This window comes from Spea bombifrons, chromosome 8 (assembly GCF_027358695.1).
Source record: "Spea bombifrons isolate aSpeBom1 chromosome 8, aSpeBom1.2.pri, whole genome shotgun sequence".
NCBI lineage: Eukaryota > Metazoa > Chordata > Amphibia > Anura > Pelobatidae > Spea > Spea bombifrons.
In genome coordinates, this window is record NC_071094.1 from 16,967,367 (window position 1) to 16,980,812 (window position 13,446).

The 13,446-nt window shown below is 39.4% G+C and overlaps 1 protein-coding gene across 1 annotated transcript in view; it reads right to left on the reverse strand.

Annotated features, from left to right (window-relative positions):
* Positions 1–4,083: 4,083 nt before the first annotated feature.
* The window catches only part of PTGS1 (prostaglandin-endoperoxide synthase 1), a 32,512-nt gene continuing 23,149 nt past the window's right edge, over positions 4,084–13,446 (reverse strand). Inside the window, exons 9-11 of the mRNA XM_053473751.1 lie at positions 13,139–13,425; positions 8,206–8,353; positions 4,084–4,578 (exon numbers count right to left, since the gene is read on the reverse strand). Of these exons, the coding sequence (XP_053329726.1) occupies positions 4,220–4,578; positions 8,206–8,353; positions 13,139–13,425 (794 nt within the window). The 3' untranslated portion in view covers positions 4,084–4,219. The remainder of the gene's footprint in view (positions 4,579–8,205; positions 8,354–13,138; positions 13,426–13,446) is intronic.

Consider the following 13,446-nt stretch of genomic DNA (forward strand, 5'->3'; position numbering starts at 1 on the left):
GGTTTTAGATATTTTCAGTGTCCACCTATCTTATCCACAGATCCCTTCTTTGCCCCTGTACCCTTTTTATGTGGCTCTGCTTGTTCTCTTGTATCTCCTTGTTCTGTCTTCTTTCTTCTGTCTTCCACTTGTCCTTGTGAGTTCAGTCTTCACTCCCGAGGCAGTCCTGTTCTTTCTTACTCTCATGTCTCCCTATCTTATCCGCTGTTTTCCGCTTGTTCCCGTGTGTTCAGTCTTCGTTCCTGGTGCACTTCTGCAAAAGTGCAGAGTTTATGGGAACAACCATTTTCCTGATTGGAGGAACAGTGAGAGGCTCTTTTACTGAAGTATTCCAAGATGCCCCAATATTGCAGACAGATTCTCGGAGAAAGAGACCTCCCTGTTCATCCAATCAGGGGAACGGGTGTGCCCCAAAGCTCCGCCCCTTTGCTGAAGTGCCTCGAGAGTGAAGACTGAACAAACGGGGACAAGATATGTGAGTAAGACAGAAAATACTGTTTTAGCTTTCTAGTTAGGTTTCTTTTACTATAATTATATGATTTTAATGGGAAATAATACCAGTGTGGTGCACTTGAAAATTCTGAATAGTAGAAGGAAAAGGTAAGTATAAAATGCTACATATACACCATATATATATATATATATATATATATATATATATATATATAAAATCCAAAGTACACAATTGCACACCAGCCTTAATTATTCTGCCTGGTGCCTGGTAACTGAAGCAGTAATGCATATAGATTCCAAAAATAGTTGCCGGCACTCATGGGACTTGGTTTCAATAAATCTCTCAAAGCTCTGTGTTACAAGTCAACATTTCAGTCTTTTATTCTCAGACTTTCAACAGGACATGTATATATGAACATTAGACCCTTCGGCCAATATATTTTATATTGAAACATTGGACTCTGGGCAAGCATTTCCTCGGCTGGCAGCAATGTTATTCACCACGTGGCCCCCAGAACATATGGCACTTGGGGAACTGCCCAGTGTGGCCATACATTTAGATGGCACTGTGCCACTTGGTCCTGTAGTTGAGGAGTCCAAATTTACTGGTGGGGCAAGGAATTATCTAGGGGGGCAAATCACAAATCATTCAAGCAATTCATCCACACAATCCATTAATTCTCTCACTCATTCACACAATCCATCCACACATTAATTCACACTCTCACTGATTCATAGAATGCATCTACCAATTAATTCATTCTAACTCTCATTCTTACAATTTTTTCCAATATTCTTACTACCCTCGCCTTTGTTCACTTACCTTGCTGATATCCTATGGTGGGAGCGCAAGGCCTGTTTCACTGCTCTGCCACGGTGCACCCAGCTTCACTGCTAAGCACTGGGATATGACATCATATTCTGGCAGTCAGCATGAAGCACTGGCACTGCGCCCGAGATAGAGGCCTCGCGGAGGAGAATGAGGGACGCAGAGCAGTTGCTGAAAATGTATTTGTGAGCAACCGCTTGGTGCCCCTCTCTCTACTCCGCATCACTCAGTGCTCCCTGGCGGCTGCACAAAAAAAAGAACCGCGTCTCAATTGGGGGGGCACACGGGGCCCCCCCTGTTGATGTCACTGTCAGATTTCAATGAGTAAAGTAAACTCAGTTTGTATCAATGTAGAAAGAAGTAAGGTGTGAACTGGTGTGTACAGCATTCTTTTATAACATTGTATGTAGGTTTAAGTGAACACACGAAAATGTTGCGTTTATTAGCATCTGCAACTTTTTGAATAAGTGACTTATGTTTTGTTTAAAAGCTGATTTATGAATGCATGTTTGTTTATTCAGTGTACTTTGGGGTTATGTATCTAAAATGTTATTTTTTTAGTTAAATATTTAATATAACTTTTTATGTGCTTTAGCATACTACATATTTTATCCAGTCCATTTATAGATTTGAACTAGCGCACATATCACTTTGTATGCAATTAGTTTTTGTGTGACATTAAGGGGAGCACACCTTAAATCTTAAGTGCTGGCTGTACAAGAAAGGAGCTGAGGAAATGATTCCCTTTTACACTGTGTAAGTCTCTTTTTAAGGATAGATGGAACTTGTGATACCAATTTTATTTGTATAATTGAAATATAGTATGAAAAATATATTGGAACATACAGAAAAAAACAGTTTTTTTTACACTCATAACTTAATGTAAGTATCTTGATTTAACTTGATAACATTTTGCTTGTTTTGTGTGGATAAAATGGGTTTCCAATTGTGTGATATCCAAGAAAAGATCAAAGGAATAAACAATAAAGATACTTTTTCACAGCATTCTTTGGTCATATTTACCAAGGGTGCCAATATCAGTGGAGGGCACTGTATATGTATGTATATATATATATGTATATATATATATATATAATATAAGTTACATAAGTTAGATGCCCAGGATATTACCACATAGTAATCACTGGGCGGTAACTGACTGATCTTCTGCAACTTGTTCTGGTTTGTGGTTGCCTGTTATTAATGCTAAATAACATTTGTGATTTGCTTACAAAATACAAAGTTACATGGTACAAATTGGAACATGCCCATTTAAAGAGTTTCTAAACTTGGCATTTTGAGTTATGTTGGCATTGTTTTCTGTGACATCCTCTTCCTCTATTGGAGGATCGGGGAGAGGATGTCACCAGAAGCACCATCATTTTGTCGGGCTTTGCTGCTGGGTTATGTCTGAGGAGAAGACTGAAGATAGCAGATTAACGTAGAGGAAAATGAAGGGTGAAGAAAAATATATTCAAGCTCATTTTGACCACTATTCCAGATCTACAAGCAAAGCATGTTTACCTGTATATGTATCAGATAGGTATTTTGGAGATTACCTTTGGTATTTACATTTTTGCACATTCTTTTTTCCTGATCTCCTCCCCCTCTGGTCTCCTACAGACATAACTCACCCCCTTTTAAACTTTCTCTCTGTTAATTATCTCTCTTTTTCCTCTTGTAGCTTTCCGGCACCATAAGAAACAGCCTGCTTACTACCATCTCAAGCTAAGCACTAACTCTCCCTCTTTCCCCATACCCACCCACCGCTCTGTTTGTTTTATTTATACATCCTCATTTCCATGCTGAAACCACTTAGCTTTAATTAGTGCTACAATGGGCTACTACTCCCTCTTTTCAACCCTCCTTTTGTTTCAATTACCTATACTATAGAATAGACTTGTGCATTCGTCTTCGGGCGAACATGAAAACGAACACGAAGAGTGCGTTTTCGTGTTCGTTCCGAAGACATGAAGAAGAGAAGATAGTGGTGGTAAAACGTAGACGAAGAAGACACACAACATGAAGAATCTTCGTGATCGTCTTTGTCTACTAATCTCCCTGGACCCTTCCCCATCTAGCCTACCTTATCTTCGCGGCATCACATGAGTTGACGGAAGTGGAAATCCGTAGGTTCGCCGTCAGGGGTTACAGGGCAGTGCGAGTGAGCCTATTGGTCGCCTGCAGGGACCGCCTCTGGCATCAACCAATCATTACAGGCGCTCATATCTGAGCCTTACCATATTGCATGTAAAAATGGGTTTGTCCAGATGGGTTTTATGCTCTAGTAGGAGTGTGTGGCAATTTTGAATGGGGTCTGTGCAATGCCAGGTCTAATATCTACTATAGAATAGGTTTGCTGCCAGATATTGGGTTGCTTAAGTATTTAACCGCACTAGATTGGCTCACAAACATGAATGTTGCATGCAATGCCAAGAGACACTAGAAATTGGAGGATTTCAGGGACCCCAGTTTCTGGGGGTTCCACACCATCAACAGTCACATGATAAGTGTTTTTTTTTTATGTGGTAGGAATGCAACAGTGTCAACAAAAGCAACACTTGGCTCAATATCCAATACTGTTTGTGTTATGTGAAATAGTAATGTTTTCAGTCCACAATGGAGAAGGATTATGATGCCAATTTGCCAAATATTCCATCATGGATTTAATATTCAGACTCACGGTCCATATTACCTTTATCCATTCACGTGCTCCTAGCACATGTGTGTCCTCTACTGCTGTAAATTCAAATGAATTAGGTTGTCCACATGGAATCAAGATAAACCAAGTGTTAATATGTCAATGTACTGTGGAAACAGATGGGTGAAAGTTCTTGTTTCAATACGGTAAGAATAAAGACAAGGTTTCAAACAGCTTGTATATAGAAGAACGTTTTCACCACTTCCAGCGCAGAATATAAAACCATATAACACAAATTATAGTTCATCTGGTATTTTAATAGTAGAAAATTGAGTTTCTCCATTTTCAGGATCTGGTACATGAAAAGAAACAAACGGACACTGCTTTACATTAAGGCATACAAGCTTCTTAAGTGAAGCTGTTTTTACAATATTAAACCCAGTTTCACCACCAAAAGTGCTTGGCTTCCAGTATTCTGGAGAACATATCGGATTTCCCATAAGTCCTTTAAGTGAAAATGGTGCTCCTATTTCAATCATACTTTCACCAAAAATAGATTTTGGCAGAGTCTTTTCCAGTAAAAGCCCAGGGTAGAATTCCAGTGCATCTATATCGCCATAGATGGACTCTAGGTGCTTTGAAATAGTTTCTTCCCCTGTAATCAGATAAGTTTCGTATCAGCTATTGCGGGTCGTACCAAACATATAGCATATTTACACAATTAAAACAAAATGTATGGAACCCGGGATTATTGAGCCGAACTATGAATTTTATGTAATCTATAGATCCAAAAGAACATACAGTAGTTTGGTGCTAAACTTGAAGAGAATGTATTACATAAAAGTAAGTAAAGCTTATGGGATACACAGCTAAAGTACAAAACTTGTTTAAAATGTCTATAGGATTATTAACTTTCAATAGTTTCAAAATAATGTTATTTGAAGAAACATTAAAATTAAACTTTCAAGGAAACAAAACATATCTAAAATATGAGCTAAAAACCTGTGAAGAAATACAGCAATATCTAGCTGTTTTAGAGATCATGTTTGATTATTTTGAGAACGGCATCAAATGAGGTTGGCCAAAGGGCTCTGTTAGCCATAGGGTGACCACATTTTATTTCTGCCATTCAGGGACACACTATGAAGAGCATGAGATCACACACACCGGTATATACAGTGGGGCAAAAAAGTATTTAGTCAGCCACCAATTGTGCAAGTTCTCCCACTTAAAAAGATGAGAGAGGCCTGTAATTTTCACCATAGGTACACTTAAACTATGAGAGACAGAATGGGGGGAAAGAATACAGGAAATCAGGTTGTAGGATTTCTAATGAATTCATTGGTAAATTCCACGGTAAAATAAGTATTTGGTCACCTACAAACAAGCAAGATACCTGGCTCTCACAGAAAAATCCCAGAACCACACGGGGGGAAACATCATGCTGTGGGGCTGTTTTCCGTGTAAAAGGAAAGAATGAATGGGGCCATGTATCGTGAGATTTTGAGTGAAAACCTCCTTCCATCAGCAATGGCATTGAAGATGAAATGTGGGTCTTTCAGCATGACAATGATCCCAAACACACCGCCCGGGCAACAAAGGAGTGGCTTCGTAAGAAGCATTTCAAGGTCCTGGAGTGGCCTAGCCAGTCTCCAGATCTCAACCCCATAGAAAATCTTTGGAGGGAGTTGAAAGTCCGTGTTGCCCAGCGACAGCCCCAAAACATCACTGCTCTAGAGGAGATCTGCATGGAGGAATGGTCCAACATACCAGCAACAGTGTGTGAAAACCTTGTGAAGACTTACAGAAAACGTTTGACCTCTGTCATTGCCAACAAAGGGTATATAACAAAGTATTGATATGAACTTTTGTTATTGACCAAATACTTATTTTCCACCATAATTTGCAAATAAATTCTTTAAAAATCAGACAATGTGATTTATGGACTTTGTTGTCTCATTCTGTCTCTCATAGTTGAAGTGTACCTATGGTGAATTACAGGCCTCTCTCATCTTTGTAAGTAGGAGAACTTGCACAATTGGTGGCTGACTAAATACTTTTTTGCCCCACTATATATATATATATATATATATATATATACATACAGTGTCTCACAAAAGTGAGTATACCCCTCACATTTTTGTAAATATTATATCCTTTCATGTGACAACACTGAAGAAATGACCCTCTGCTACAATGTAAAGTAGTGAGTGTACAGCCTGTATAACAGTGTAAATTTGCAGTCCCCTCAAAATAACTCAACACACAGCCATTAATGTCTAAACCTTGGCAACAACTGGAAATCACATGTAAACTCAGCACTGAGGGTATAGATCAAATAAACAAATGGAAACAGCTTTTCTGCTATTGATCAACTGAATAAGACATACAAACCCTATATTTGCAGGGATACATAAATCATGTATGGAAACATAGCATAGCAGATATGGACCAACAGAATAACACACAACCCCAGCTTTGCAGGTATAGATCAATTGGAATTCACATAAAAACTCAGCATTAAAGGTATAGATAAACCCCCCTAAATTACAGGCATAGATCATAGGTTGCACAACCCAAAGCCAGTGCTGGCGTCCACACTGCCCACATAGAGCCTGACCAGCATCCAGATAACACACATAGGACTTACCATCTTGCCACAAACAGCCCAGCCTGTGCCATCCTTGTCCCATAAACACCCTGACTGTACCATATTGGTCCCCAAGGCTCATACACTCTGCTTGTGCCATCTGTGCCTTTCCACAAATCAATTATACATATCTGAAACACACACTTTTACAGTCACTCACTAATTCACACTTTCATTCACACAATTCATTCACACAATCATTTATTCTTTCACTCATTCACACAAATCATTTACACATATTCATTAATGCATTCTCACAAATTAATTCATTCTCTCCCTCATTCAGACAATTCATCCACACGTTAATTCATACTCTCACTCATTCACACAATTCATCCGCAAACTAATTCATTAATTCTCTCACTCATTCTCACTTTTTATTTATTTCAATATTTTTACTACCCCCTCTCCCCCTTTCTCACTATCAACCCCTTCTCCCCCTTTCTCTCTTTCTACCCCATCTCCCTCTCTACCCCTCTCCCTCCCTTCTCTCCACTTTGTAGTTCACTTACCTTCCAGAAAGCCAATGTCTCCCTGCTCTGCCGCAGTGCGCGCTGCTTCAATGCTCAGCATGACATGCCGGTACAGCGACCGAGCTGAGGAGACTGAGGGGCTCCGAGCGGTTGCTGAAAACTTCATGAGCGACCGCACAGTGCCCCTCTCTCTCCTCCGTGTCAAAAAAAAAAAAAAGACGGCTATTAAATTCGGGGACAATGCATTGTCCTGGATTGAGGCTGCCCTGGACCTGGGATTTAAAGTCCCATTGCAGGCAATCCGGGACATGTGGTCACCCTAGTTAGCCAGCGATAAAAAGTACATTGTGCAGGGCATTCATTATTTTGAAGCCACATACCTGTAATTATTTCTGGTTTAACCTTTTAAAGTTTCAGCCTAAACATATACAGTAACTTCATTAACAAATAGAACAGGCATACCTATAATATATATATAATACTTTACTGCTTCCACAGCTACCAAGATGCTAGTCTTTTCAGCGCACTATTGGTTTTGTTGAATCAATCGAGTTGGCTTGAACAGAAAAAGTTCTAGATTCAACTTGACCCACTGATTTTAAGCCAACCTTCAGTTTCAGAAAGCACAGAGATTTGCATTTTCACAGAGTTGCAAATCAAGTTGAAAAAGTGTTCCCGCTTGACAAATTTCTCAGGCATAAGTGATTTGGCCCAGGACTGGTCAAACTGCCTATAAATCAAACAAGGTAACACACTGGACTGCAAACTATACTGCTGTTTCTTTTTTGACAGTACCCACCAACAATACAAAAGACGATGTATGCAACTGGAAAGCTGTTGAACTTAACACACCTTTATGGTAGAAGTTTCAAACTCAACAGGATCCAAACTTTTAGTGTATAGAGGAGCTGCTGTTGAAGCTTACAGCTCACGCGTAAGTGACAAGACAGTTATGTTTATATTTTATTCAGATATGCAATAATTCTATGTGTGCTATGAAGGCACAGCAATATATTGAACAGTACTCCTGCCACCTCTGTATTTGTTAAAATAATTTATGTGGCATTCAGGGACATAAGGTTATTTAATATGTAATACATGTGTTTCTAAAACTCTGTAGATATGACTTTCAATATAATAAGTAACTCGAGGCATTTACCTGTAAAATCCTGGAATGATTTGTAAGCCTTTAAGTTGAACCTCTTTCGATACTCATTAAATGGTTGCACTCTGAGTTTTCTGGATTCCTCGATAACTCCTACAGCAACTTTCAAAAGATGTGGGTGAATATTTGCACCCCCTCCTATCTAAACAGAACAAAAACAATAATTATATCACAACCGTGCAGGTTGCCTTTGAAAGGCATAATATTGACAAAACTGAACATTATGGTCTTTGTCTTCATGGCACATTATATCGGGAGTATCCAACCAGAACTAATAAGAGACTATGCAGGTCCTTATACGGAAAACAAACAGATGTACTAGCAAATGACCAGAGTAGCTGCTTGGCAGAGAAGACACTAACAATACAGAGGCATACCAGTGACAGATGACAAATGACAGATACACATGAGAGTCAAATATAACATTTGGTATTGGGTTTGCTCACAATACCTATGTGTGGAGTCACTATGTCACTTTATACAGTGTACCACAGAATGGAATTAACAACCATATATTATTATTATTAATATCATCATATCTTATTTATATAGTGATCAGCCATAATGACAACCTGCCTAATATTTTGTAGGTCCCCTTTTGTCACCAAACCAGCACTGACCCGTTGAGGTATTAACTCCACTAGACCTCTGAAGATGTGCAGTGGTATCTGGCACCAAGACATTGGCAGCAGATCCTTTAAGTTGCGAGGTGGAGCCCACCTTCTTCCATTGCTCTGTGGTCCAGTTCTTATGCTCAAGTGCCCATTGTAGATGCCTTCGGCAGTGCACAGGGGTGAGCATGGGTACCCTGACTGGTCTGTGTCTAAGCACAACCAGCATTTACTTTTTCCGCAATTTGAGCTACAGTAGCTCATCTGTTGAATTTGACCACACGGGTCAGCCTTTGCCCCCACGTGCATCAATGAGCCTTGGCCGCCCATGACCCTGTCGCCGGTTCACCGCTTTTCCTTCCTTGGACCACTTTTGATAGGTACTGACCACTGCAGGAACACCCCACAAGAGCTGCAGTTTTGGAGATGCTGTTGCTCCAGACTTCTTAGCTATTACAATTACAATACCATCTCTCCTTGAGAAGAAGCTAGCAGCCGAATTCCTGGTGAATATCCATGAAAGTTAAGAATTTAAATTGACTTGATATTCTGTAGCATTTTGTCTTCCTTAACAGGTATGATGACCTTAATAATTTGATTCTATAGAAATGTATTCTGAGGAGGGGACAGTGAATGGTTTGCATTGGGGAACTGGGTTAAGTTTAATTTATTATTATTATTTGGGTTAATGCCTGCCAAGGTTTTTCAAATTTTTTTATTTTTGGAACCCCTAAACCTTCTTAACTGCAAGACAATACTTTTAACATGGGCCAATGCCTCTAGCTGTCCCTCCACAGCCAACTGCTGTCCTTACTGCTGAGCATTGGAATATGATAACATATTCTGGTGCTCCACCTTACAAATGTGCAGCAATGGATACAGCATGCTATGGAAGCAGCGCTAGTTAGACACAGTCCTCCACTGTATAAATGGTTTGGTCAGCTGGGGAGATCAGAGATCTCCCTTTTCAATGTGATACAAGGGAGACCAGAGATCTCCCTTGTATCACATTGAAAAGATGCACACTGAGGAGCTAGACTGTCCAACAGGACAATCTGTCAATCAGCTGCCTTGGGCCTAAACACACACCTGCTACTATAGGTATAATTAATTGATTAATTTGTCAAAATCTCTGAATCTCTAAGATTTCTGCAGTGAAAAGCATGTAGAAACCCACTCAGCGTATTAAAGTTGCTTTCGTTTTTCTTCACAAAACAGGAAAAATTAGCTAATTGCTCTAGAAGTTACATAAATAAAATGAGGACAGTATGTAATTTAATGCCCTTATCAAATAATATATAAGAATATTAATATTTTCTGCTTCCAGGGGAACCTTTCAGTAGCCTCCCATTATGTCACATGACTATGAACTATTTAATTTGGCAAGGAAAAAACAAACAATAAAGCATAGTTTAGTTAAGAGATATTAATTACCGGTTTTAATCTTACACTGTTCCAACAAACCTTTTTTATCTGTGGATAAAATACACAGCTGCCTGAAAACATTATATTACAGAAAAACTAAGGATGGTTTTTAACCCCTTCGTGACAAAGGCTGATTTTACTTTTTGTACCTTTCGTGACAATGGCCGTTTTAACATTTCTGCGCTGCTCGTGTTTAGCTGTAATTTTCTTCTTTCCCGTTTACTGAACCCACACGCATTAGATATTGTTTTTTTCAGGACAAGAAGGGCTTTCTTTAGATGACATTGTTTTGATTGTATCATATTATTTACTATTAAAAAAAAGTATAAAATATGGTGAAAAATTTCGAAAAAAATGACTGTTTCTTACTTTTAGTTGAAAAATATTTTACCCATCTATAAAAGGTAATGAAAAAACCTGCTAAATAGATTCTACTATTTGTCCTGAGCTTAGAAATACCCAATGTTTTTATGTTTTTTTGCTTTTTTCTACACATTATGGGGCAATAAGTACAGGTAGCGTTTTGCTATTTCAAAGCCATTTTTTCCAAATCTGGTAATTCTTCCCCCCATGTGCCATTTCGGGTATCTTTGAAGCCGGCCAATGCAATTTACCCCATCAAGTTATATATTTTTGAAAACTAGACAGCCCAGGGTATTCCAAATGCTAGTATTTTAACCCTTTCCAAGCACTAATTCTACCAGCAGTCTTTGTCAAACTTTATGGTAGTAATTTTTTTTGCATTTGGTTTTTTCACACACATTTTACTTTAGGTATGAATTAAAAGGTTCTGGTATATGTCACTATCATAAAACACCCCAATATGTGTTTAGCAACATCTCCTGAGTACAGCGATACCTCACATGAATGATTTTGCCTGGCTGTTTGGGGGCAAAAGGGCCACATTTGGGGCATGCGCATTTTTCAATGTTGAACTTTGGCATTTGGGGATCCACTGCCCATGCCCTATTTGGTACATCTTTGAGCCGGGCCATTTCAGTGTGCCCAACAAAACCATATATTTTTGAAAACTAGACACCCCAGGGTATTTAAAATGCTGGTATTTTAACTCTTTGCATGCACATATTTTACCACCAGAATTTTTTCAAAGTTTGCAGTAGTATTCTTTTGTGTGTATTTTCCCCCCACACACCTATGTTATGTATTAATTTACAGCTCCTGGTATATGCCACTGTCACACGACACCCCAATATGTGTTCAGCAACATCTCCTGAGTACAGTGATACCCCACATGCATGGGTTTGTCATTTTTTAGGGGAACTAAAAGGCCCCATTTGGTACGTGTGCATTTTTCTAATTGGAAATTAGATGTGTGGCCATCCTTCCCCCCGTGTTAATTGGGACATTGTTGAACCCGGCCAATTCAATTTACCCCATCAAATCATACATTTTTTAAAAGTAGACACCCCATGGGCATTTAATATGCCAGTATTTTAACTTTTTCCATGCGAGAATTGTTTTAACTTAATGTGCTAATTTTAGGACTTGCTCACAAAAATATGTTTTTTATATATATTTTTTTTTTGCCTTTTTTAAAAAAAAAATGTACATTTTTTTTCAACTTGAAGGTTCCTCTGATAGTGACATTAGTGGGAAATTATTTTTACATTTTCCTGTTTTTTTTTACTATTTTTTCTAATTATTATTAATTTTATTTTTAATTTGACTTGCATGGTTGAATGCAGTACCTGTATTCAACCTGCAAGTGGAGCCAGAGTTCTCTAGAGGGTCTGGCGACTTTTTCATCTTTATTACTTTTTTTCAGGACGGTCGCCATCTTGCCGATCGTGAAGATCATCGTCCATCCTGGGGTAAGTGTTTGGTGTCGCTGGATGCCTCCTGATCAAGGCATTCCAATGACACCATTTAAGTTTAGGACGTGATCGTTGATTGCCTCCTAAACGCTTTTAAAACGGGCGGATGTTGACGCCCCGGGGAGGGGCCAGAGATGGCCCCTAGTGCCGATCGTGGCGTTGCTGAATGCCTCGAGGTCGAGGCATTACAGGAACACCGTTTGGGTACAGAAAGCGAACGTAGATCGCTTTCTGCACCCGTTTAAAGACATGACGGTCCTGGCACGTCAATTGTCGTTAACCGTTTGTTTTCCGGTGACGTGCCTGAACCGGCAATTGTCATTAAGGGGTTAAAAAAATGAATGGGGTAGTAGAAGCATTATTAAACATTCATCTACAAACACCAGACAAGCCAGAAGGCTTATTTTTTCCCATAGAAATCTCATGGTGCTGCCACAACCACAAGGGATTCTGGGTAGGCGCATGAAAATAAGGTCAACAATGATCACCTTATATCCACTGGTGGAAGGGTTTTCCATCACCTTTACCCACCATAACTTTCGTAATTAAAAAAATGAAATCAGCAGAATATTTTAGAAAAGTAAAAGGGAACTGTCCGGGTTTGACCCAGAGATTGCCGGGTAACCTCTGCTCCTCCGGTTCTCCGGGTCAAGACCGGAATCCTCCGGCTTGTGGAAGCGGGCTCTTGACACTCCCTCGATGTCAGCAGGACCGCCCACCGACATCAGCGGGACCGCCCACCAACATCAGCAGGACCGCCTGCTGACGTCAGTGTGCAGTCCTGGCCGTGTCCCGCAAGGGAAGGCTCCGGGTAGCCGGAGCTGAGAAGTTCCCAGGTATGGATACCAGTATTAAAAAATGGTGGGAGTTCCCCTTTCATTATTAAGGTTTCTGAAAAAATAACACAAAAGAGCAACTGTATGTATTTTTTTAAATACTTGTTTAAACTTTTAAAAACAATTCTACTATATTTCCACACACCTTGCAGTTTGTTTTACACTACAATCTTATTAATAACATTATAGATACAGTATTCATCCATATTGATTGTCTTACCTTGCCAGCCTTTTGTTTTGAAAAGGATTCCACCAAGGCTTCTACTCCATAGTCTGCAAGGATCGAAGTGTTGTACACAAAGTTGCTGTAGTTGTAATTTTCTTTCACAATTTGAAAGGAGTCTGGCATTAGCGGATGCCAGTGATATAACTGATTGAACTCTACAGCAATCCGATTGCGGTACTGAAACTGAACTCCAAACAGTAGTTCTGGATCAAACTTCAGCTTTAAATAATAACCGCTGAGATGTTGCACATAATCTTCAATTACTATTTTGATAGTCTCACCTGCACACATAAAACAGCATG